The 25,647-nt window shown below is 41.2% G+C and overlaps 2 protein-coding genes across 6 annotated transcripts in view; one reads left to right on the top strand and one right to left on the bottom strand.

The window, feature by feature from the left end:
* Nucleotides 1–12,324, top strand: part of LOC110948828 (palmitoyltransferase ZDHHC23-A-like) — a 14,994-nt gene extending 2,670 nt beyond the window's left edge. Inside the window, exons 3-9 of the mRNA XM_051937239.1 lie at nt 1,893–2,060; nt 3,291–3,528; nt 10,985–11,124; nt 11,208–11,287; nt 11,372–11,485; nt 11,880–11,981; nt 12,069–12,324. Of these exons, the coding sequence (XP_051793199.1) occupies nt 1,893–2,060; nt 3,291–3,528; nt 10,985–11,124; nt 11,208–11,287; nt 11,372–11,485; nt 11,880–11,981; nt 12,069–12,088 (862 nt within the window). The 3' untranslated portion in view covers nt 12,089–12,324. The remainder of the gene's footprint in view (nt 1–1,892; nt 2,061–3,290; nt 3,529–10,984; nt 11,125–11,207; nt 11,288–11,371; nt 11,486–11,879; nt 11,982–12,068) is intronic.
* LOC110948826 (zinc finger Y-chromosomal protein 1) lies at nt 12,318–25,647 on the bottom strand. Of its 5 annotated transcripts, none has more exons than XM_022190553.2 (8): nt 25,147–25,647; nt 22,521–22,617; nt 21,887–22,201; nt 20,296–20,445; nt 17,247–17,375; nt 17,020–17,154; nt 16,733–16,876; nt 12,318–15,106 (listed from the first exon to the last, which is right to left on the bottom strand). In XM_022190553.2, exons 2-8 carry the CDS (start codon nt 22,585–22,587, stop codon nt 13,806–13,808), a joined length of 2,241 nt encoding a protein of 746 aa, XP_022046245.1. In that variant the 5' UTR covers nt 22,588–22,617; nt 25,147–25,647; the 3' UTR covers nt 12,318–13,805. The 5 variants fall into 5 exon arrangements, with proteins under 5 accessions (XP_022046245.1, XP_051793196.1, XP_051793198.1 ...); XM_051937236.1 differs by lacking the exon at nt 25,147–25,647 and adding an exon at nt 24,124–24,707; XM_051937238.1 differs by lacking the exon at nt 25,147–25,647 and adding an exon at nt 24,413–24,707.

The following is a 25,647-nucleotide window of genomic DNA, read 5'->3' as shown; positions in this document are numbered from 1 at the left end:
TTAAAGAAATTTCTTTTAAATGCTCGTTTTGCATCATCTTACATACAACAGTGTGAATGTAGAGCAGGGGTGGGCAAACTTTTTGGCTCAGGGGCCACATTGACTTTTGAAATTTGACAGACGGGCCAGACCAGCATCAGATGCTTGGAGATTGTGCAAACTAATAGGAATTACATGTTAAAGACAATACTGACAAAGTAAAGAATACTCACAGTCAGTTTCAGTGGGAACAGTGTTGTTGGTCACCCTTTTCTGTCAGTGCATCAAAGTCTGGTGTCAGTCTGGTTGTGGCAATTCTCAGGATGGATCTGAGGTGTTCATCAGTTAACTGGGATCTGTGCTGTGCTTTGTTGGTGTTCATCACGCTAAACGTCTGCTCACAAACGTAGGCAGACCCGAAGAACACCAGCATCCTGTGTGCCATCTTCCCAATGTTTGGAAACCTGGCTTCACTTAGTGAAGCGTAAAAGTCATTCAGTTTAAGGGAGCTGAACGTCTTTAAGACTGAGTCACTTTGAAGATCGATCAGTTCCAACTGCAACTCCTGAGGTGCTGTTTCTGGGTCTTGTGACAAGGGACATGATACCAGCTGAAGTGTCTTGTCATTTTTTTCCAAAATCAGAGAACCGACGGCAGAATTCTCCGTTTAGGTCTTCTTGTGATTCCTTATACTTCATCACATGTCCACTGGCCTCTGTCAGCGTCGCCAGTGTAGGGAAATGAGAGAAGGATTTTTTTGACATTTGTCTTGAGAATAAAGTCAGTTTGGCTTTGAAGGCTGTCACATTTGTGTACATTTCGTGTACATTTTTCCTGTGAGTTTGTCGATCCATCCGTGGTGACATTGGCGAGTTTCTACCACGACAGCTTCATCCTCTGAATGATCCAGACACTCTGTCCTACAGTCCTCTCCTCGTGTTTTCCCCTTCATGGATTCATGGTCAAAAATTCCTCTGTTGTCTCAAGATGTTCATTAATCCCTCTAATGAAAATTAAAAGCTGAGCAGTGTCTTTTATGCCATTACTTTTGTCCAGTACTAATGAATATAGCTTGAAGGACTCCGCTTTTTCGTTCAGTCAGCTGGCTAAGTCTTCGTCGATTAGTTCAACACGGCCAGTAACTCTCCTGCTGATATATATTTTTTTTTTCAAATTTATTTTTGCTCTCTGGACACAGGAGACCTGCTGTCTCTACCATGCATTCTTTCAAAAACTCCCCTTCGGAGAAAGGCTTGCTAGCCTTTGCTATTTTGAATGCTAGCAAATAACTTGCCTTCGTGCTTGACTCTTGAATCGTAGTTTACAGAAAAAAACGTATTTTGCTGAGTGTGTAAACTGGCTGCCAGCCTCTGACCGTAGCTGTCCGTTCTTGCGCTGACTGGTTGCTAGCGGAGTTAGCATGCTTCGTGGAAAAATGCCGGCTGATATTGTATTCTTAAAAAACCGCAACGGTTTCATTGCAAATAAGACATACAGCCTTTGAACGGACTTCAGCGAAAAAATATTTCGTATTCCACTCCTTCTGAAACACTCGACACTCACTGTCGACTTTTCTTTTCTTTGATCCACTGACGTTATGGCAGGGCTCAATGCAGCTGCAAAGTAGAAGAAGAGAAAATAAACCAACAAAGGTCACTTGTGTCTGGAGCGCCATCTAGTGGTGTCAACAGAAACGTTGGGTACTGCAAGGGAAGGCCAAATGAATGTGGTCTTTACTGTAATTTCGTCCGTTCAAATATTGACAAATTTATTTCGCGGCCCAGATTGAAAAGCCCAACAGGCCGTATGTGGCCCGGGGGCCGTAGTTTGCCCATGCCCGATGTAGACTATGATACAGCCTGTTGCTCTTTAACCTGCTCTGACCACTGTATTGTGTTGTTGAGGTGTTGTAGGATTAACAGCTGTGTCGGGCAGGCCAACCATCGCAGCTTTCTGCTGACCCTCTGTGTATTCCTGTTGACCTCTGTGTACGGGATCAGTCTGGTGCTCTGCAGCCTCTGTCCTCGACAGTATCTGATGACAGCTCTCCTCTACTGCCCCGGAGTCTACAGTCAGTCCAGGTACAGATCTCTGTCTGCAGGACACTATAAAAATAAATGGAAGAGCAGATTAGATGTTGATATTGTAGAAGTTATCAAAGTTTATATTCATGAAATTAAATATAAATGTGCCAAGTTGCTGTTAGTCCATATGTCCATAGTTTGGGGTCACTTAGAAATGTCCTTATTTTTGAAAGAAAAGCAGTTTTTTTAAAATGAAGATAACATTAAATGAATCAGAAAACAGTCTAGACATTGTTAATGTGGTAAATGACTATTCTAGCTGAAAATGGCTGATTTTTAATGGGATATCTACATAGGGGTACAGAGAAACATTTCCAGCAACCATCACTCCTTCTAATGCTACATCGTGTTAACTAATGGTGTCGAAAAGCTAATTGAACCCTTTTGAAACTAGAAAAGCCCTCAGTAGATGGCAGAACCACGCCATCTACTGGCTGCCACTGTGCAGCCCCTACCATCACACATGTAGCTTTCAATTTTGATCATCCTACATATATCCCTTCCTACTTGATCTGCTGACCTCTAACTCCACAACTGAGCAGGGGACCTTAGACTGATCTTCAGTGCCAAGTTTGATTATCCTGACTTCAGCACTTGCAGAGATATCTGACCGGACATACACACACACCCACACCGCCACCCACCCACATACATACTTACCCAGCCAGATACCGAAGCGAATGCAGTAACCCCAGGCGTGGTTAATTATGTTAGCACATGAATAAAAGTGTGAGTTATCATGAAAAACATGAAATTACCGGGACTTTTAAAGTATAGTGTATAATCAATGAATGTATTCTAATGAATGCTATTGAAAGTCATCAATAGCATTTGCAAGAAAAAAGAAAAGAAGGCAGAATTTTGTTCTTAGATATTTTTTTTGTTCTTAGATGTTCCTAGAAGCTGTCAACATTTTATGTTTTTATAACTGAAAAGTTCAGTGAGCATTTTAAACAGTTATAGATAATAAAACACACCTTTCACCTTACATGGCATTGCTAAAGTTAATTTATGTACTGTATTTACTATTCTTACAATATATTATTCTTTGTTTATTTTAAATGAAAAAACAAGATAAGAGGAAAGAGAAATCATTTTAATTCTTTCATTTTTTTGTGCTTTGGATTGTGTCATAATAGCTGTAAAATAAGACGAGTTAACCAACCAGTACTGGAAAGTCAAATGTTAAATGTAGTATTCTATGTTTTCTCCTCTGCCTCTTCACAGCACAGCCCTTTGCTTCACCTGTGCTTGGTACAGCAGCATCGTCACAGGTGGACTGCTTTACCTGTTGGTGACACAAGTCCTGAATATCAGCTTCAATGTGACGGAGCGAGAGGCTCAGCTGGCTCTGAGGAACAAAACAGGCCAGAGCCGCCTGTGGGGACTGGTGGTCGACACCGGAGAGTTTTCACGTGGCTTCTATCAGAACTGGGTTGAGTTCCTCACCATGACAGATGCCTCAGTTTCTCTTCGCTCCAGCCTCACTGACTTGGTCTAGTTTCACTTTATACTTTACGGATTCCTCAGACAAGGAAACAGAAAGCTTTTTTAATGCAGCATATGTAAAAACTATCTGATGAAGACTTCCTTATGTTTATTGCATTCCAGCGTCTTAATATAAAATTATTTAATACAGTTGCAGGGCTATGTAAAGGTGCTAGTCTTGGTTCTACACACTGATACATGCTTTGGGTTTGAATTCATAGCACAGTTTGAGGATTTAAACTGGAGGCATAAAGCTGCAGGCACTGCCATGTTTCTGCACTCAATTTCTATACCTGCAAAAAGTCCTTCATGCTGTCTGTCATGTTTTGACTGCATGTTAGCGGAAAAATGAAATAAAAATATGAATAAAGCATGAAAAGGAATGAGGAATGATTGTGGAGAAAGAAGACTATCAGCCAACTTAAACTGTGTGAGTTAGTAGTGGTCATTAAACATCCAAAAACAAAGTTGTTGGATGGATCAAAAAATAGAGAGACATCTTTGTTATCAGTAGGTAAATGGGAGGATCCGCCTCATGGTTGAGCCATAAATTACTAAAAGAGAAAATCCTCCATACAGTGGTCACTTTCATCCCGTCAGGCTCAGCTGTGCCTCCACAGCCCTCCAGCTATGTGTGGCATGTGACATTTAGCACTTTAACATGTTAAAATATGTTGTATGTCATGGTTAGCGCAGATATTCTGAGTTCTTCATGTTTGGAGAACACCACGCTAGTTGGATGACGCATCCTACTCTTCATTTTAGAGACTTCATTCAACAAAACAAAAAAATGATTGACAAATAGAGTATCAGAACCTGACCCAGGCTGTGAGTCAGTGGTGGGTGTACAGTCAGATATCTGGAGCAGCTTCAGTTGTCTTTACTGAACTGTTGCAATCTTTTTTCCTGGATTCACTTCATATTCTTCTCTGCAATGCCCTGTGTTATTGATTTTTCAGTCTAATGGTGTTTACTCATTGCTTTCTCACAGTGCCTGTGGTTTTCCTTTTTACACTGTCCAAACCTACAAATTTAAACACATGCAAGGATTGTTTCTGTAAATAATCAGCTACAGAGATTATTTATTTAAATCCTGCCCACTGCAGTGTACTGTAATGATAAAATCTTCATTCCCCCTCCCACAGCATAATGCTAATGGAAGGTTGAACAGTGTGTGCACTCTCCTGTAATGTCTAGACTCCAGTTTCACTCCACACTTCCCACTGTTTACCATTATCACTTCTCATAATGCACATCTTGGGTGGAGCAAATCGATCCAGCTGTTTAAATCAATACATTTTCTTCCATTTAAAACACTCAGCCAAAATGTTAATTTGGCATCAAACTTGGTTGCTAACAGATTCAGAGTCAGTATGAATAGACTTTCCTCTGGTGCCACCAACTGGCCACTCTGTGGATTTATTTTCCCACAGTGATGGACTAGTCACGCCTAATACTTTATCAAGCTTTCTAACTGTCTCAGTGACATTAACCGTTGGATGGCTCAAAATTTTCTTCAGCTAAACAAATCAAAATATGAAATGTTACATTTCAACCCTCCAAACCTACACAACAGTCTCACCTCCAACAACCTTTGTCCATTATCCACCAATGTAAAGCTTGTTGTCATAAACTGAGGCCTTTTATTTAACCCAGACCTCAGTTTTGCTCGCTGGAACAATCTCCAAGATTAAGCTGATGCTCTCACACCCAGACCTGGAAACATTTGTACATACACTCATCTTTTCCTGTCTCGATTATTGTAACTTCTTCCTTTCTGGCATTCCTGCAAAGCTCCTCGGTCACCTCCAACTTGTCCAAAGCAGCTAGGCTTCTTACCGATTTTAACAGACGACATCACACCTGTCTTGGTTTCCCTTCACTGACTCCCTTTTCCTCGTTTTAGAATTGATTTGAAGATTTTGCTGATCACTTTTAAAGCTTGCCAGGGCCTCACCCCAAGCTACATTTGCAATCTGTTGAGCCATTATGAGCCTCCTTGCAACCTCAGACCCTCTGGTGGATCCCTTCTGTTTTTTCCAAAGTTGAGGCTTAAATCTAAAGTTGACCGAGTTTTCTCCATCAGGACCCTAGACTTTGGAGCGACCTGCCTGAGGAGATAAAGGTTGCAGAGTCAGTAACTTCTTTTAAAGCCCCTCTGAAAACCCACTTTTACATGAAGTTTGTTTTTATCTTTAATTACCTTTAATGTTTTATTCTGTATTATGTCCTCTTTATTTTGTATGTCCTCTCTTGTTTAATTTTAATTTTACCCTCCTAGTTCTTTGGTGTGATGTCTCTAATTCTTTAATTCTCACATTTGTTTTGTAATTTTTAATTTCTAACTTTTAACTTTCTTTGATTTCTAAATTGACTACTTCCTTTGATATGCATGCTAATCTAGCTAATTATTCATTCAATTTATTGTCATTTTTACTATTTATTTTAATTGACTGCTCTGCCTTGTCTCCTTACGCCTTGCTTGATTATCTGTTTTTGCATGTATTGACTGTCAAAGCACCTTGTCAAAGCTGTTCTTAAGGGTGCTATATAAATAAAATTATTATTATGATTATTATCACTAGTGTCAGTGTAAATTTTTAGACAAGTCATGCTCCCAAAAACAGGCAAGACTACTGACAGGTGCCACCTTGAGGCAGAAGTCATGTAATAGCCTGACTGGTAAAGCTGTAAGTGCATTAAAGTCAGATGCAGTCTGTTGTTCATTCCATCTGTCATTGTAACATTGTTGGCTGTAATGGGTGTCCATCTTCTGAATGTGAATCATGGTTTGTTGGCATTCAGACGGGGCATCCGCTTATTATCATCATACTTTATAACTGACACACGTAATCCTCAGGAAAAATATTTTACTCCTGATAAGCTGTCCTCCTGTGTCTGAGACATAAGCAATGTTGAATTAGTCATACTGGTAATTATTTTAAACAAATAAGCACAGGAACAGCTTCCTATTGTTACATTGTGAGTGAAAGTGTCAGGGATACGTTCAGCAAATTGTTGAGCATGTTCTGTTATGCTGGATCATTCTGTAAGTGTTGCGTTATGTTGACGGTTCAGCTGTTCAGGTTGTGTCTTATTGACCTTCGTGTTAGATTAGCTGATTATCATCAATTCCAGAGGTTTGATAACCTCGATGCTACTTCACAAAGATATGCTTACTATGATCATGTGGGTGTGAAGGAGTAATTTTGCTGATTTCTATCAAGAGTAAGCCACCTCTTTAGACAAAAAAAAATACAACTGGGTTATGAAGTTATTACTGGGAACAATATGGTAGTTGCTTGATATTGGTAGGGTTAATATTACTCAGTTTTTATAAGTTATTAGTTGTGTAAGGTTGTGTGTATTAGGTAAACGAAGCTATTAAATTTACGTGTACTTTACTCAAAGCACGGGGTGGAATTCATCCAGATAAACCAGATTCAGTAGATTCACACATTTGGACCCAAATGAAGACTCAGACTGGATGATAGAGTGGGTGAGAGGTTAAGGCTGAACGAGTGGAGGAGAATACAGATGATGGAGGAAGGGATGGCTGCATGGATGACAGGGAAGAAGACAGAGCTGCAGATTGGAGTGGCAAGCAGGGAGAGCTGGCATGGCTGGTGAAGCGGAGCAGATTGAAGTTGGACAGCAGGCAGGATGGAGGAGGAGAGAAACTGAGGCACAGGAGGGACTTGGAGACCTTAGCGTTACTATCACACAAGTAGCTGTAACAGAGTGGTGGTAAATGACAGGAGAATCCCACCATGAGCGGTTCTGATACGACCTGACCCATGATTATGCACATAAGCTACACAGTCACAATTACTGTCATTCTCCAGTCATTGGTTTAAACCCTGAAACTCATCTCTGTATATCAAAGTTACATATTTAGAAGTCTTTTTTTTCTATTAGAATGATCCCTTCCTGCCTTAAAATAGCTAAGATGTTACTCCACACTGGCTTCTTTACAATGTGCAGATCTGCAAAGTTAGTGTCCCTATTAAAGAGGTGTTTATTACTGCTTATATGTCTTATAGCATATAAAAAAAACAATATGTGGCTCAGTTTCCATCAGTGTAGGTCTTTAAAGTGCTCTATTTTTACTCCAGGCTTCTGCAAAATGAATGGTTAATAGTAGCTGCTGGTACTCAACCCGCTTCATGACTCTGCCAAGTGCATTTTTGTTTTTCACTGGTGGGAAGCATGTCAGTGAGTAGGTGGTCCTTCAATGTGGTCCAGGACGCATTTGTGCTCAAACTGCTCAAAGAATGTGGCCATATGCAGCTCTAAATGAGATCTGAGTGAATGCATCCAGGGAAAATTCATGCCTGATCAGATCACCCAGCTCACCTGTCAGTGTTAGGTGTGAACAAGACCAAAGCAACACAGGGGAACAGGAGAGAACTGGATGGCTTCGATATGACACTGTGTCTGCTTTGCTCAATGGGCTGCTAACAAAATATTCAGTCAGTAGAAGGGCAGTTCATACAATACTTCTTCTGTATGCTGAGCTATAATAAATAGCTCAAGCTAAATCTGTCACACTATAATTGTGACAGCAAAGACAACTTTTTTTTTTACATTAAGTCTGAGTTAGGAGGAATCTCTGCTTTAAAGGCATTAGAGGAGATTAATTTCCTACGACTATGAACGTCGCATGAGCATGCGCACATACAACCTCTCCCTCACCCCCTCTAACCTCCCTCCTCTTAACATTAACGAAGAAACGCCCCCCTCCAGAAACTTGCGTAGCACTCGTGAAGTTGTCTTTTACGGCTGGGTCCCCCTGGATCTTTGTCTGCCATTATGTAAAAAAAAAAGATGAGCAAAACAAGTCGCCAGCTAACTACGAAGCTATACCATAGCAACACATACATGTTTTTGGAGGAAACAGGAAAATTGGGCAGCATACCTGAGCGACTTTGACATTGGCCAAATTGTGATGTCTAGAAAACTGGCTCAGAGCAGGTCTCCTAAATGGCAGGTCTGGTTGGGCGTTCCTGGTATGCAGTGGTAAGTACAGATAAGTGGTTCAAGGAGAGCCAAGCAGGGAAACTGGAGACAAGATCATGAGTGTACAAGGCTCACTGATATGTGTAGAGAGTGAACACTGAGCCATCTGATTAAACAGAAGAGCTACTGTAGCGCAGACTGATGAAAACCTTAATGCTTGCTGCAAAAGGAAAAAGTTAGAACACAAAGTTTATCACAGTTTATCACGTATGGGATAGTGTAGCTGTGTAGAGTTACCTCTGACTCCTGTCCATTAATGAAAATCCCTGCAGTGGGTATGAAGGTGTTAGACCTGTACCATGGAGAAATGGAAGAAGTTTGTACACCCCTTCAAGTGTATTCCCTAATGGCAGTGCAGGAGATTACTCCCTGACACACTGCAAAAGCTACTCAGGAATCATTAACGGAATATGACAAAAAGTTTAACATGTCAACTTCCAGCTCCATTAAGTGACTGTTCCGGTGCTTTTGATCACGACGTTTATCAGCAGATGAAATAAAATTACAGTCCATTCTTTCATTTGACAAAAAGCATGATTACAGCAGCTACTGCGTTACTCAACCTGCTGCTGATGATGCTGTGATACAATCAAATGTACCAGAACAGTCACTTGAGGCGAGACTGTTTATGGGTCAACTTTGGAATAAATTTTTAAACTGAATGTGTTGGCAGTTCTCTTATTTACGCTATTTCCATTCATGAAGGTAGTTCATGCAATTTGGAGGCAATTATTTACAAACTTTAAGCCTATAAAGAGACACTATAGTTTCCCATTCATCACATGGTGAGGTACGATTAGCAGGGGCATTTGTGTTGTGTCTGTGCTTTACTGCTGCAACTGCTGACGGCTGATTTTGATTCTGTGGTGTCTCCCACAGAAAGCACTGGAGCCCAGCCGCTGCCTTGTTTACTAATTTTGGGTACTGTTGTTTTTTTTTTCTTTCAAAGCTTACGCACAAAAACAGGAAGCTACATGATCATTTCAGTGAGAACACATTAGCTGGGCTCCAAGTTTGTGACAGACAGGATATAATCTGTGCTCACTTGTTATTCAGGTCATGCAGTTTCTTTGCATGTTTCTCCTGCCTGCTGTCACGGTTGATTGAATCTGCGCTGGCAGGGCTCAACCTTGTGGCTGTGAAACTGTGCATGTGTTTGTGTGGAGCTTCACGTGTTTGAACTCATCCCAGTTCTGAGGATTTGTGTGTGTGTGTGGGAGGGGAAAGGTAGCCCCACTCTCCGCTATATAAAGGGGCCGTCAAGCAGAACTTCAGCAACAGATTTTCGGATCTTCATCTACGTTTTCTGCACCGACTGTGCTCCTCAGTGGCGATGACTTCACTGCTGACCCTGCTGGGAGCTGTGCTCTGCTCCCTGGCTGTTTCTTCTGAGGTCATTCCTCCAGCAGACTTCAATTTACAAGGGGTAAGAGACACGACAGGTGCTATAACTCTTATCCTAGTCAGTATATAGATTTATGGCAGCTGGATTAATTTCTTTTAATTGATCAGAATGTTGTAAATCCAGCTAAGTTGGCTACTGCTTGAGCATCAAGTGGAGTTAAAGATAAAAGACTACTGACCATGCTTTTAAAGGCTAGTAATTTGTTAAAACACGTTATTTAATGACATACATATCAGACATTTTGCTTATAATTGGTGTTCTATAGCTGATTTCTACAATTCTACAATTTCATTTAGCAGATGCTTTTATCCAGAGCGACGTACATCTCAGAGTAGATTCAACAGAAGCAGTATTCCTGCGTGATTTCTGCATGGACATAACATGCACAGTTCAGTGTTTGTTCTGTATTTTAGTGGAGACTTTCTGCTATAATGTGGGATTGAAAGAAAGTGGCTTCCTGATATAATCTTGGTACTATGAGAAGGTCTGTGTGGTATTGCAACAGCCTTTAGTGCATATTAAACAACAGCAAACACACTCTATGTACATTATTTGGAATTGAAAGTCATTCTACATTGCCGTAAGCACATCAACTATAAATCACACATCCTACTGTCAGTGTGGAACTCCACCACTCATGTAAAACAAACAGATACAACCTCCAAATGCATTCAAAAGCAGATTACGCACGAGAGATGCAACATACATTATTATTAATGTTTGGCATCAAAATATTTTTTTATCCAGTTATAGATTTAGGGAATGCATCAAAAATACTGCAGCTCAATGCCCTGGACAGACTTGAGCCTTCTTAAAACAAATAAAATGCAATAGTATTTTAATTAATATGCATTTATTCATCTATAAAGCTAATTTATTTGCTTTCCCCACAGTCTTCCATACACTTTTTTTCAAATGCACGTCACAGCGATTGTTATATCGACAGATACTATGTCTTCTTTGTGTAATTTCTGTGATTCTTTTTTTTCTGTTTTGTGTGTGTCCACAGATTTCAGGAAAATGGTACCTGATTGGATTTGCCACTAACGCCCAGTGGTTTGTCAGTCGCAAAGGCAGCATGAAGATGGGCACGGCTATGCTCACCCCAACTGCTGACGGGGACATGGACATATCGTACTCCAGCCTCAAGTGAGTGTGAGACGGCAGGCAGGTTAGGAAAGATGCTCTAACCCGAATAAAATGCTTTAAAAACTCATCCTGTTTCGATGCAGCTCTGACGGCTCATGTTGGCGGATGAACAACCTGGCCACGAAGACCAACACGCCTGGCAAGTTCAAGTACACAAGCCAACGTAAGTGCAGCCACACACATGTAACACACGCACACGTACGCACAGCTGAACCATCGATACTACTTCTGCTGTTCTCTTCGTCAGGCTGGGGGAATGTGAATGACATGCGGGTGGTTGATGTGAAGTACGACGAGTACGTTCTGACTCAGACCATCAAGACCAAGGGAGATGATTCCACCGTTGTCAACAAACTATACGGTAAAGTCGCATTTAGCCATTATGCCACACTCCATCCAATAATTTCAGTGCTTTTACGCAGACTGCATCTTTATCTCATGGTCGTGTTTACATTTCACTCAGTTCTGCTTTTCTTAGTTCTTGCTTGGTTCTAGTTCTCCTTCCTTGTTCTAAGTTTACCCGTTTTTTGCTCTCTAGTTCTTAAGTAGTTTTTGCCTTTATATATCTTATTTTGGACATTACATTTCTTAATTTATACTTTTTTTTAAATCTCAGAACCTTCTCTGTGTTTATTTAACGTCTACTGTTGCACGAACAGAGAGTAACGTAATTTCGATTCTTGGTACGTCATGTACAGATTAGAAGAATTGACAATAAAGCTGACTTTGACGTGACTTGATATGTGGTTTCACAGGACGTGGAGTTGACCTCAGCCCTGAGCTGCGGGAGAAGTTCAGGCAGTTCTCTCTGGAATCTGGCGTCCTGCCTGAAAATATCGCTTACCTTCCTAAAAATGGTACTTTTGAAACCAAGTTCTGCGTAAAATAATCAGTGATTGTGAGTGACATAAGGCACTCATCACCTTCTGTTTCTTCTTCCACAGAGGAGTGCCCAGCTGAATAATTTTCTGTCCTGCTTGTCCTGTCAGAGATGTTTTCTGTGGACCTTAACATTTGTGGTGAAAATTCTACATCTTTCTACTTCACTGCTACAAACTGAAACATTTCGGTTGAATTCTGCTCTTTTAAATGTTAAGGATAGCTCTTAACGATGTACAGCCGGGTTTCAGCACTGTGCTATCATCTGCCTGCAGCTGTAACTGAGAGCCGTCTTCGCAAATAAAACAAATGGCTAAAATACTTTGCTTTATTATCTTTTTTAACAAATACGTTGAAGTACATCCATAACAACACAGTTGAGATTTCCTTTTTATCAAGTGTTTACATCTACACGCTTTGTACAGATTTGTATACAAAACAATAATTTACGTCCCATAGAAGTCTAGTTACACTTACCTATACAACAACTTGTAAATGAAATAAATATAAAAACAGAAATAATCACAGGTGATAACAAAAAAAATGTAAAAAGCCAAAGTACATGTACACCACCAGCACCTGTCGTCTGAAGTTGCATCTAAAAAGATATACATTTTCCCTTTCTACTGGCAAAAGTACATCTGTGTTGGCGAAAACAAAGTGTTTAGTCCATAGTATCATAACAGCAGCATCGGATATACTGTTCGATTCCCATTTAGATGACAGTTATATTGGGACACTGATGTTAAGTCTGTATTTTTTTTAACCCAGCCTAATATTGATACCATACTGGTGCTTGTAGATGATGTTTCTTCTCTGATTTAACCGATATGTGAATTCATAGATGTGTTAAAAAAAAATCTGTATGAACAGCTCATCATGGTTAAAACGTCAAAAACGTACGTGAAGAGGCAACATTGTCTTTCTCACACGGAAGCTGCTGTTTCAAATTCATGGGATTTCACTCCCCAGGTAGCATTAATGAGTTAAATACTGTCAGTCAGGACTTCATCTCTTCTCTTTTGGGCACTTATTCTGAATAACTTACAGTACACTTACTGACTTCAAACAGAAATATTGGACATGTGATAATCAAGCGATGTGGTAATGATCGTGTCACGATTTATGTGCATACGTGTAACTGCTTCTTTTCTCCACACACAGTCAGCGTTGTGTTTCCTTAACACAACAAAAAGCATTATGTTACAGAGTGGTGGGGGTCAGAGTACCAGGAAGCACAACAGTTGCTTTTTTTGTCCCTCACATTCCCACTCACACTCTCTCTCTCTCTCACACACACACACTCAGACACAAGATTTTACCAAGTGCTACTGGGAACAGGTTGCTAATCCATACTGCTGTGTTAAGTACATCTTAACAAAATGACGCAAACATTATTGAAAATTACACTTCAGCTTTAAGACAAATAATTAGGACCATCGTGATTGAGAACTGATTGCTACCTGCAAAATTAAAAAGAAAAAATGTGTATCTACAAAGAGACGTCTGCACAATCTGCCATGCACACTGTCACCAGCAAGGGACATGCAGTTAAAAGTGCAAGTCTACGGAGGGGCTCGGTTGCTAACTCTGACAGCATTAATGTTATGTACACGTGTTTACATTTCTGAACAAACGTTAGGCTGGGGATCAAAAAGAGCAACACAACAGAATGGACTAAGTGCAGCACACACCACGCTGTTTCAATGTGACCGGTGTGGTGCTGAGGGTGCAGTGATTGGGGTGCGATGGATGTTTCAACATTGTTCTTTGTTGTGGCACAGTATTTGGCTCGGTCAGAGTCACTCTGCCTGCACCACGTCCTTGTGGTGGCGCATGATATGCTGGTTCTTCTCCGAGGGTCGCCGGAAGCCTTTCGAACAGATCTCGCAGCGGTGCGGGTAGTCTTTTGTGTGAATGGAAATCACGTGCCGCTTGAAACCCGACGCGTCCCCGGTGCTGTAGTCGCAGTACTGGCACTGGTAAATTCTCCTCTCTTTTTGTCCTTTGCCAATAACTACAGTCACACTGCTGGCTAAGCTGGCTGCACTGACTCGAGCTGGTGGACCCGAGGCGCTCGACCCGCTAGCTGCAGACTTTTTAGGTGCTGCAACAGGAGTGTGTGTCTCTGTCCTCTTAGTCTCACTCTTTTCAGGTGAGGCCTGCTGCTCCTTTGTGTGGACAGACAAGATGTGGCGACTGAGAACAAAAGGATCTGCAATTTTAAAGTTGCAGTGCCGGCACTGATGGAGTTTCTTAGTGCGGTGGGCTACCGAGTGCTTCTTTAGTTCAGACGGCCGGTGGAAGCCTTTCCCACACACAGCACATTTGTGTGGATAGTCCTTGGTATGAACAGATATGATATGGCGCTTTAGGTCACTGGAGTTGGAACTTTTGTGATCACAGTGGGCACAATGGTGGGTCTTATTCTCCTCGTGTGTTAGTCCGTGCTGCATTAGCTCCTCCTCCTCCGCAAAGGTCTGAAAACAGCGCTCACATTTGTATGGCATCTCTTTGCTATGCTTAGTCTTGATGTGCGTTTTCAGATTAGAGGAATCGGCCGACTTGTAATCGCAGTACAGGCAGGAGTAAGGTTTCTCGCCAGTGTGTGTGCGCATGTGTTTCTTCAGCTCTGAGGGATGTCGAAAGCCTTTTCCACATTCCACACAGATGTGGGGGAAGCTCTTACTGTGAACGGCCAACAAGTGTCGATTGAGCAGTCCTTGCTCAGCAGTTTCATAGTCACAGAACTTGCATTTATGCATCTTGGTGGGCGGTGGAGGCGGCTGGTTCTTGGGCTCCCGGTGGTGATGCTGCAGTCTGTGAGAGAACAGCGCCGCCTGCTGGTGGAACTCCTTGCCACACATTTCACACTCAAAAGGGGCCTTGCTGCTCAGAGCGTGCACCTCCATGTGGTTGTGGAGGCTGGCTTTCTTGTTGGTGGTGAACTCACAGTCCGTACATTGGTACTTCTTCCTGGTCAGAACATCCTGGTGGTGATTCTTAGTGTGGCGCTTCAGAAAGCCTCGCGACTTGAACTTTTTACCACAAAGCATACAGGGGTAAACTGTCAGCGGCTGACCATACGGACCGATGATGATGGCTGGAGACAAAAATGAAAAGAAGGAGAAGGAAATGACTACACAGGAGTCTTTCGTTCTGTCAAGTAAACATTAACTTTGTCATTTTAGCTTTTTAGTTAAACTGAACAATTTTATTAAAAAAAAAAAGGTGGAAAGTACCTTTAGGTATATTGGTGAAACATTGTGCTATCATTCATATCAATGACGTGTGTAACTTAGGCTTTCTGAACATCATTAATACCACCAGGAATCAGGACTTACATAAAATGAACAAAGCTGCAGAAACAATTACTAGGACAATTTATCAGTGCAGCAACACAAAATTAAACAAGTGCAGAAGGCCTCCAAACTAGAAACAGAGCAAATATATTTTACTTCAATTTAAAAATGGTTCAGTTTATTAGCTCTAGAGTTCTAGCATCGTGATGTTACAAAGTACATGTTCAGGGCAGAGTTTTCTTTTTGCTTCACCTTGCAGATGATACTTTTGTATGAAACTGAACAAACTCTTGTAGAAGCCTAAAATGTAGCAAAGTTATAAACTACTTGTCCACAGGTCCAACAGCTGAACAGTTATTCAAACAAGAGAGCACAATAAATGTATGTAAAGGACACAAGTTTGAGCTACAGGTAACTCACAGCCACAAATCAGAAAGAAACAGACTCACTTTTTGTGCTTAGACAGTCTCACAGACAGACGTCTTGCATTTAAAGCTGACAGTAAAACACAGGTTTCCCATAATCTAAACATTCAGTTTGATCAGCAGTAGTAGGGAAAACCCTATCCATTTCAAACTGAAATTGCAATTTGAAACAATGCAATTAGCAAATCACATAGGCTGCAATTTAGGATATGTTTTTGTGCAGCAGATGGGTTTAAACTGTTGGCTCAGAGGTTCTCCAAATTCATTCTGTCCACACTTTTGATGCCGTGTCATTTAATAATGCTCCATCACATGATTTAAATATATTTATCTGTTTATTCAGTGAATATTGAGCAATCACAATAATTGTAAGGAAAAGCGAGATTAAATGTTTTCCCCATGTCGGTCAGCCCTAATCCACAGAATAAACTAGTTGTAGATCATCAGTGAGGAAACAAAGTAAAAAAAAATGTACTGTTTAATATTAACTACTAGAAAATGTTAATCTCAAACTGATGTGCAAAACAAATGATTGATCTGTATTAAACCTCTATTGCCCAAGTATGTTCATGGAGTTTGTGTCTTAGTGCACGTACACACAACACCAGAATGTAATCAGGCTGGAGGAATGTGAATGACATGTGGCTGATGTGAAGTAGGAGGAGTACGCTCTGACTCAGACCATAAAGACCAAAGGAGATGATTCCACTTTTGTCAACAAACTATACGGTAAAACTGCATTTAGCCATAATGCTAAACACTCTGATCCCATTTGTTAATAATCCACTGAATTAAAATATTACCAACTAGTCAATTATGAAAATGACACAGTGGCAGCTTTCAACATTAATGCAGCGTTCCACTAATCCTAAGCTCTATACTGCCACACTGTAGCAGTTATGATCTAAAGGCTTCTTTATAAGGTTTCATGACAAAGTGCATTCACTGTTTGCATTCAAAACTGCCCTTTGAAGGCAGGTTTGACCTCTGAGTTATCCTTACCTGTCTGGACCTGTCGAGGCTCTGACCGTCTCTTGTTCTTGCTGCGCTGTCTATTGATTTCATCAACCCCGTCCGACTCGTCGATGTGCAGCAGTGCCGAGGCTGCACCGTTCCGGTTTTCACAACTCTCGCTGTCCTCTGCACCTGCGGGAGCAACCGAACGCCTTTAACACGAAGATCAACCAGACCAGCACGTGTCAAGCTAAAGCCAAGACACTCAGAGACGTGGGTGATGCACAGGCTTCCAGTGTTGTTTTAAAAGCAATTTAATAGACAAGGGTGCTGACCATAAGCAGCTGCCCAGGCCACAGGCATGAAGTCCTTGCTTAGAGACACGCTGTCATACGAGCGGTCGTGAGTTACTGGCTCTTCGCCTCCTACCACCACCTCCATATAAACCTCATCAGTCACCTTGGACCCACCTGTAGATGAGCCCAACATGTACAAAACCAAAAAACTAGTGACGTTCACTTTTATGACAGCCATCCCTGCTCGCTGGCTCCACATGACTCACCATGGCTTCCTTGATTGTGGTGAGAGTCCTCGACGGACATGTAAACCATCTTCTCTCTGAGTGTTTGGCCTGAAGACTCCGTCAACGCCATGCTCTCCGTGTCCCCATCACTGATGTCAACAGACTCTCCTGCAGAATCAAAACAAATTTCAAACTCCTTCTAGGGTCTCTCAATGGTTCACTAAGTTAAATTTTAGATTTAAATGCAATTTATGTGATTTTCATGATCATATGTGTTAAATTATTATGATGTATTTATTAAATCTCACCTAATAACATAAATGTAAAAAAAATGTATGCAATTTGGATGAGGAAAGGTACAAAATAGATGAGCTAACTAAATAAATCTGATGAAGTTTTGGCCAAAATCTTCACATCTCTTATGTGATGCAACTTTCTATCTGCTATAAGCAGTAGTAGTGACTATGCTTGCTGTAAGTCTTCTTGTACAGATTAAATCAACATAAAAAGATCACCTGCACTTACAAAATGCAGTCACAACATTTTGACACAGAGTTTTTAATTGTATAACTTCCGACTGTCCTCAACCTGCATCTACTCATGCCTACACCAGGGGTCGGCAACCCGCGGCTCCGGAGCCGCATGCGGCTCTTTCAGCCCTCTGTTGTGGCTCCCTGTAACTTTGGAAAATAAATTGTTCTGCCTTTCAGGCGCGTTTCAATGCATTTTAATATAGAGAATTTTATTGTGAAATTACCGCTCTTGTTTTGACGTGTCACTCCACCGGATGTGCTGCTGGGGTACTATTGCATGAGAGCGCAAAGTTGATGCAGAGAGACAAGACGGAGTGTCACTACCCGATCCGTCCTGGAAACCTGATTTGTACTGCGCATGTGCGCAAATTACGTCACTTCCGCTACTCCCGAAAAAAAAGAATTTTTTGTCAATTACTTAATGATTCAAGAATTATAGGGTTAAGCTAGTAGTAGGAACCTTTAGTAGTAAAACTGGGTGCCATCCTCCTCACTACAGCAATCTGCTTCTGTCAGAGGAATCACTCCGTTAAACTGCGGCCAAGTGAGCCGCTGGGCGTTGCGTGGCTATTCTGCGTAATACCGTAATGTTATCACAGGCGCTGAGCAGCCAGGCTGACAGACGTCCGCTGCAAATACATGCTGTTATTCAGATTTTGACTTTCAATATCTTCAAATCCTGAGGCGGTGACAAAGATCTCTCACTATGGCCTTGTCAGGGGTTATCCCAGCTACCACCTGCACAGTATCACCTGATTTTACTGTAAAATTTTAGAGAAAATTAATGTCAAAGTATGCTGAAATTTCAATCGTCCGGCTGGCCAACGGCAGATGGGCTGGCCCGTATGAGAGAGGTTCTGCTTAAGGTTTCTCCCTGTTAAAAAGGAGTTTTTCATTGCCACTGTCGTCTGAGGGCTTCCTCTGGGGGTTTCAGGCCATATGGGTTTGTAAAGCGTCTTGAAACATTTTAATTGTAATTGGTGCTATATAAATAAATTTAAATTGAACTGAATTGAATTGAGAATCAGCCATTATGCATCAACACAACTGAAATTTCAGCATACTTTGACATTAATTTTCTCTAAAATTTTACAGTAAAATCAGGTGATACTGTGCAGGTGGTAGCTGGGATGACCCCTGACAAGGCCATAGTGAGAGATCTTTGTCACCGCCTCAGGATTTGAAGATATTGAAAGTCAAAATCTGAATAACAGCATGTATTTGCAGCGGACGTCTGTCAGCCTGGCTGCTCAGCGCCTGCGATAACATTACGGTATTACGCAGAATAGCCGCGCAACGCCCAGCGGCTCACTTGGCCGCAGTTTAACGGAGTGATTCCTCTGACAGAAGCAGATCGCTGTAGTGAGGAGGATGGCGCCCAGTTTCACTACTAAAGGTTCCTACTACTAGCTTAACCCTATAATTCTTGAATCATTAAGTAATTGACAGGAAATTCAATTTTTTTCGGGTTAAAGGTTAAAATGCTGTAAAATGCATGGAAAAACGAGTAGCGGAAGTGACGTACTTTTCGCACATGCGCAGTACAAATCGGGTTTCCGGGACGGATCGGGTAGCGACACGGAGCTTCCGATTCCCACACGTTTCATGCCTTTTTTTGTTTTACTCCTGGAGAAGCAACGCCTGTAGTTTCACCTCGTTTTGTACTCAAGAATGGCAAGCCTGTATATTAAAGCTCCACTCCAAGAAAGACACGTCTTGTCTTTGAGTCAAAAGTACGCATGATAGGGTAATACACGTTACTCACAAGAACACGGCTCGATTTCACGTACAGCATTCAGGCAGCAGGTCAGAGAGTCAGAGGAGTGTCGTCTTGGAAAATAGTGCAGCAACTTACCGGAGAAAAGTTATTAGCTTAAGATAAATAGATTTTACAAGTTAAATAGATATTCGCAAAATATTGATTTCCAGCTAACATTACGTAACATATGAGGTCCAGGAGCAAAAATAACATTAACCAAATAAGATAAATATTAGTGGAAGGACACAATTAAAAAAAATTAATCTATCTAATTAGAGGCTTTGTAATTAATTAATCACGACTGATTAACAAGGGCATAGAGGTAAAAGAGCGATATATGCAATGTTGTCTTCATTTTAAATGCCAAAAGGATTTTGTGGCTCCCGGTGGTTTCTTTTCTGTGAGAAACGGGGCGAAATGGCTCTTTGAGTGTTAAAGGTTGCCGACCCCTGGCCTACACCAAGATGCAATATTTATGACTACTGAACATGTAATTTAAGACTTTATACGGTTTTTATGATCCTGAATGCAAAACTTTATAATAATCTGCCTTAGAGAAAACATTAATTTGCGATAACATCTGTTTTTGTAACAAACATATTATCAAATTCATTTTGCTGAGTAATTTATGTCACACAAACTACTGCAAGTAAAAAAGACTGGAGTAAGTTTACCTGCATTTAGTTGTTTTTAAAGCATATTGAAGAATGTCAAAACAATTTAGAAGTTAAAACAATACAGGTTAATTTGAGGAAATCATGAGTTCAGTGGTAGTCTGAAGTAAACTTCTACTCACCCATGTCATCCTCTCCAGAATCAGCCTTGAAGATGTACACCTTGATCACCTCCTGTCCATCCTCATCCTTCTCCACTTCCTGGTCCTCCACAGCTCCCTCCACTGTCACCTCGGTTCCATCCTCAGACACCATTTTACCAGCTTCGTCCACTAGTGAAGGGGGGACACGGTACATTTCATTAAAGATGTGTGGGAGGGTCAGTCACCTATGAGCTGCTGACAGAGCAAATTGTGCCAGAAAATCTAGTAAATGCTAGAAGGACACTGATCGTAACTGGTCCTCAGCTTTTACACCAGCTTATCTGAATGGTAAAATAGAACTTTTATGTCATTTTGTACCACTTGTTATCATTAAAGCACACGTTAGAAGTAGTTCTTGTCTATCTGTAATACAGTAAATTAAAAGTGAGGTTAAATTGTACATTTTCAAATTGTCTTCTTGAAAGCACATTCGTGTACTCTGTCCTGAAACCTACTACATTCAGAACAGATTAAATTCTAACAATAAAGGGAAAATAGTGTTTCATACAAGTACTGTGGTACGTTGCGTCTTTCATAATCACGTACCACTTTATTTTGTAACACAGTACAGTGAGCAAGTCAGAGCTACATAACTGCTGTTAATTACTGCAGAATAAAACTGGCTGCTTGAGGGAAATATGTGACTGTAGTATGAGATTTAAATAATTGAAATTTACATTGTTCTAGTTTGTCAAATAGATTTAAATTGTAGATGCACAGAAGTGTTTTCAGCAAACAGTGTCAATATTCTGGACAAAAGGTGTCACAAGTCCATCGGTATCAAGCCATCAACAATCAACCACACTTCTTTATTAAATGGAGTTGTAATTAGACACTGTACTTTATATCAACCTGCACAGGAAACACCAATTAAAATAGACATTGTGATCAACATTTGCACATTTACAGTAGAATATTTTGATAGTTATTAGTGAGTGTTACACAAAATATAAAATACAGCTGCTGCCTGGTAACCACTACCCACCACATACACCATATACTTAGATTCACATATAAGAGCATAGGGCTCCATGTACACATCGTCAAAGTGTCTCATATCTGCATTAAATTCACGAGATTTACGACACAGGAATCATGGTCAGCTCTTCTGCATTAGCTCTATAACGATGAGGCAGTACGCCTAAAGCTGTTTGGTAACTGCCCCAAAAACAACAACTTTTCTACTGTACCAATTCAATCACCAAAGCTTAGCTAGTGTTATTTAATTACACAAAATCTAACAAAAGCACAGAAATTACCTGGTGAGTTTCTGTGTAACTTTAGCTGTCGTTTTCAGAACAGAGATGACAAATCATGGATGGACTAAGATCAGATTGTAATTCGCCCTTTACTTTCACTGGCATCTTTACATTTAGGTGGAGACAAAGATTAAATACGAGTCTTTGGGAGATGGAAACATTTACCCCTTTTCAGTATCTGACTAAAACATTTTTCTACAGGTGATGTGAGCGACCGCATTTCAAATCCATGTCAGACTGGAAAACAATCCAATGCAGCCAAGACGCTAACAACTGCTAACTGTGAATGCAGTGCAGGGCAGTGAACTTACAGGATATCATTAGATAATCTCCACAGCCGTCTTGGTCATCCTCCTGCTGCTCTGGGTCCAGCCCATCTTCAGGGATGTCTCCCATGGCAACACCTTCCTCCTCGCCCTCCAGAGCCATCACGCAGGTTTCTACAGCAACATCTTCATCTTCATCGCAGTGCACATACTCAGATACCACATCCTCAACAGCATCCTGGATGACTAGCTCGTCTGGGGCAAACCTGTGAACCGCCATGCCTTCCCCCTCGCCTTCTGACACCAACACAGTCTCTTGAAGCTCCACAACAAACTCCTGCCCGCCGGCACCACCCTCATCTGGAAGAAGCAGGATTACCCAGTTAACCAGATAACGTCAAGAGGCACAGTGTGTTGTGTGTGTGAGAATGACTTCTACGGCACATTAAACATTAATACTGTTTTCTCACTGATGTCATGCAACCGTAACATTAACTTGCCATGAATGGCTGTAACATATCGTTCCTTAGTACAATTTACTTATGTCGTTTAAATATTAAAAGTTATCTGGTTATCCAAACAATCCTGCTTCTTAAAATACCCCGATTCTATTTATCAGAACATACACCAACCCACAAACATACTCTGTGCAAACATTAACATAAGCATGGCTAATTACCCGATCCGTGTAATATTATTTTAGGCTCTTCAGAATGTATTGCAAGCCTGGTGACATCCTCATCCATTGTCCTCGCACTGCATTTGTTACTGGAGAGCTGAAAGCAAATGACAAAAAGCTTAGATCTCTGGTGGTCAAAACTGTTGGAAGCAAAGCTCGACAGAAAAACATTGCAAATGCCTGTAGTTTAAATAATGAACAGATTAGTTATTAATTATATGTTCTTACACGCAAAAGTAATTTCAATCAGTCCGTTTGTACATGCTCATATATGTTAAGCAATGTCTCTCAGTATGGTACTTAAATATTGCAGCAGACTGGACCAATCAATTTTGGTCAATTTTCTCAGACAACAGATGTTAATCGCATCATATAAAATGACACAGATTAGTATCCATCTTTAAAACATTGTTCTGTTTTGTATGCTGTGCGTGATACAACTGGATCTCAATCTGCACCCACAAAAGCAATACTAATGTGTGTTCATGGTCATTAATGTGATGTGAAACCGTTTTGATTTCATTGCAGAATCACAAGATGCAGGCGCAAATGTGACTAACGCAGTGTGTTAACCAATACAGGAGCAATATCTTTCAAGATGCACCCTTGGAAAGACATAATAGGCATGCTATCCAAGGCTTGTTGAGGAAAAATGTGGTGTGAATTGGTAATCTAACAATATAATGTGACTCACATGATAGAAAGACCGCTGGCTTGGAACTGCACAACTACTGCAGCATGACCTTAACATGCTAAGACACATTAGGGGTCAACCAAGATGGTCTTTCAGGGTCGAAATGATAGATTATTAGTGTTCAAGGAGAACAACAACCAATATTTGGAATTTAAATACATTGGCAGCAAAAATAAAAATATTGGTGTCCAAATTTAGAACAACATAAACCTCAACAGTGAACTTCATTAAAACTCTTGGTTTTTTTTTAGACTGTACACATATTTGATGAAAACCTAATTTTGCAACCTTTATCCTTCAGTTTTGAAAGGTATTTATTAGTGATGCTTTACCGATCAGACACCATTGTTGACAAGACATTGCTTGAGGAAGCCGAATGGTATCAAGATAGAGAGCCGGTGCATGACAGCCACAGAAGCACACTTTAAAATTAACTTAGGTTATTTATCGAGAATCTTCAAAATAATTAAAAAGAAAAGAAAACACATCAATAATCTGAAAACTGTTGAATATCAAATTAGGTAACTGGTCAAACCAATCAATCAGTCAACCCCTAATATGTAATTATCCAGAAAAAAAATCTTTTGCACTAAATACTGCTTGTATAGGTTTCTGAGAACCTGATATAAACATAGCATTCTTGTCTGTGGAAGGCTAAATTTGTTTTATTCACATATATTTACATGCACACAGCATAATTTCAGCTTGCAACAAAAATTACAAGTCTTGCCTCAGTGGTAATTGCCTGCTACAACTGCAATTTAAAATGCGTGATTTCTTAAAGGGGAATATTAAATTGCTCAGAACACATTTGGGAAAATTGATTTTTACACTGTTAGTTTCTGTCTGCGGCAAAGGACAGCAAATGAATTGACCAGTGGCATAATTGCTATCCGCATCACTACTTACAGTCACCAAAATTAAAATCACACATTTCCCCACAATAATCCTCACAGCCAAACTGGTAACACCTTCGCCACTGCGAGATGATGAGCGACCAAAAAAATATCTCTCCGTGAAACAAACACAGGGGGGATGCAGAGATGTAAACAGAAAACGATGCAGCCAGGGTGCCATTTAATTTCCACTGAATGTACCATCCCCCACCTCCAGGTGGAAAAAGATGACAACGGTGTGTTGAGATGTGGCGCACAACAGAGCATCAGTGAGCTAAAAGACACCAGCTATACATTAATACCTGCACTCGTAGTCGGACTAACTTAGCAGCTCATCCATGCGAGACTAAACATAGCACAAAACCCGATGAGATGATCCACGGTAATGTCTCCAACTGACCACTGGAGTAACGTTAGCACTGATTACACATGCAAAGACCGACTGTCACGGCCAAAACATACGTTTAGGAAAAGCTGGCTGCACCGACATACATGGAGGGTGTAAGAAACACAAAATGAAGATGCAATGCTCCGTTAGGTGCACACTGATGCGGCTCTATAGTAGCCAGCTAGCAGGAGGGCTAAACACACAAACACACACACCTTTTCTACAACCAATATTCACCACAGCAGCGTCCGCCATTTTGTTAGCTTTATGTCTGGACGAATGCTAATTTTAACATTTACTATAAATACTCCTTGGCGGTGAGAATGTATTTAATACGTTTCAGTTGAAGGCTAAACTGCACAATAACTGATAGAATCGATAACAAAAGGCCAACAACGACAGGCGGATACAGGAGCGCTTTGTATGGGCAGGTTAGCTAGCTAACCGGATAGGCCTGATTTACCAATTACGGCCTCTATTGAGGCCCGGGCCCGAGAAGAAAAGGCCCAACCCTTTGCGGCCTCTCAGTAAGAATAAAGAAATAAATTACAATACCACATGCATGCAAAAACAAAGACCCACGAACAAATACGAATGCAAACAGAGCTCTGAAAACGGGCGCCCCCGGAGCACGAATGAGCCGCGTACCAGATTTATGCTGCAGGATGGCCTCCGTCCGCTCCTCGGCTTCCCAGGCCGCCTGGTTCCCCCAGACTCGGGCAGGATTCAGTCGGGAATTTTGTGTTATTTGGGCGGGCCGGAGAGGAGCAGAGAAGGAGGGGTTAGGGGTTGTTTCTGGAGCACCGCTGAAAGCAAAGCAGGACGTCTGGAGCCAGATCTTGTCATGCTACAGCCCCCTGCTCCTCCAGCTCCGAGGCCGCCGTCAGCACGACACGTCACAGCCCGAGAGCAGCAGGAAAATGCGGAAGGGTTGTGGTGGAAATCACCGCGACAGGCACCAAACAGGCCATAATCTAGAGACCACTGTTCACACGACTCATGGCAAAGCGTGCACTGCGGTGTTCATTTTAATTAGTTTGTGTCCTAAGGCTGGTATGTAGCTTCAGGACCGCTTCGGATCCCCAAACAGCAACACTGCACCGGTGAGGTGGACAATAAAAGGCGATTAAACTATGACCTCCAGACGGA

This window comes from Acanthochromis polyacanthus, chromosome 17, assembly GCF_021347895.1.
Source record: "Acanthochromis polyacanthus isolate Apoly-LR-REF ecotype Palm Island chromosome 17, KAUST_Apoly_ChrSc, whole genome shotgun sequence".
NCBI lineage: Eukaryota > Metazoa > Chordata > Actinopteri > Pomacentridae > Acanthochromis > Acanthochromis polyacanthus.
The sequence above is the reverse complement of the archived record's forward strand: the minus strand, read 5'-3'. Positions and strand labels throughout refer to the sequence as shown.

Coding starts and splice junctions, on each gene's coding strand:
- LOC110948826 (XM_051937236.1), bottom strand. CDS start 24,291: ATGGCACCCTGGCTGCATCGTTTTCTGTTTACATCTCTGCATCCCCCC. Junction 17,376..20,295: donor TTCTGGAGAGGATGACATGG/GTGAGTAGAAGT, acceptor TTGATTCTGCAG/GAGAGTCTGTTGACATCAGT. Junction 17,155..17,246: donor CCACAATCAAGGAAGCCATG/GTGAGTCATGTG, acceptor GCTCATCTACAG/GTGGGTCCAAGGTGACTGAT.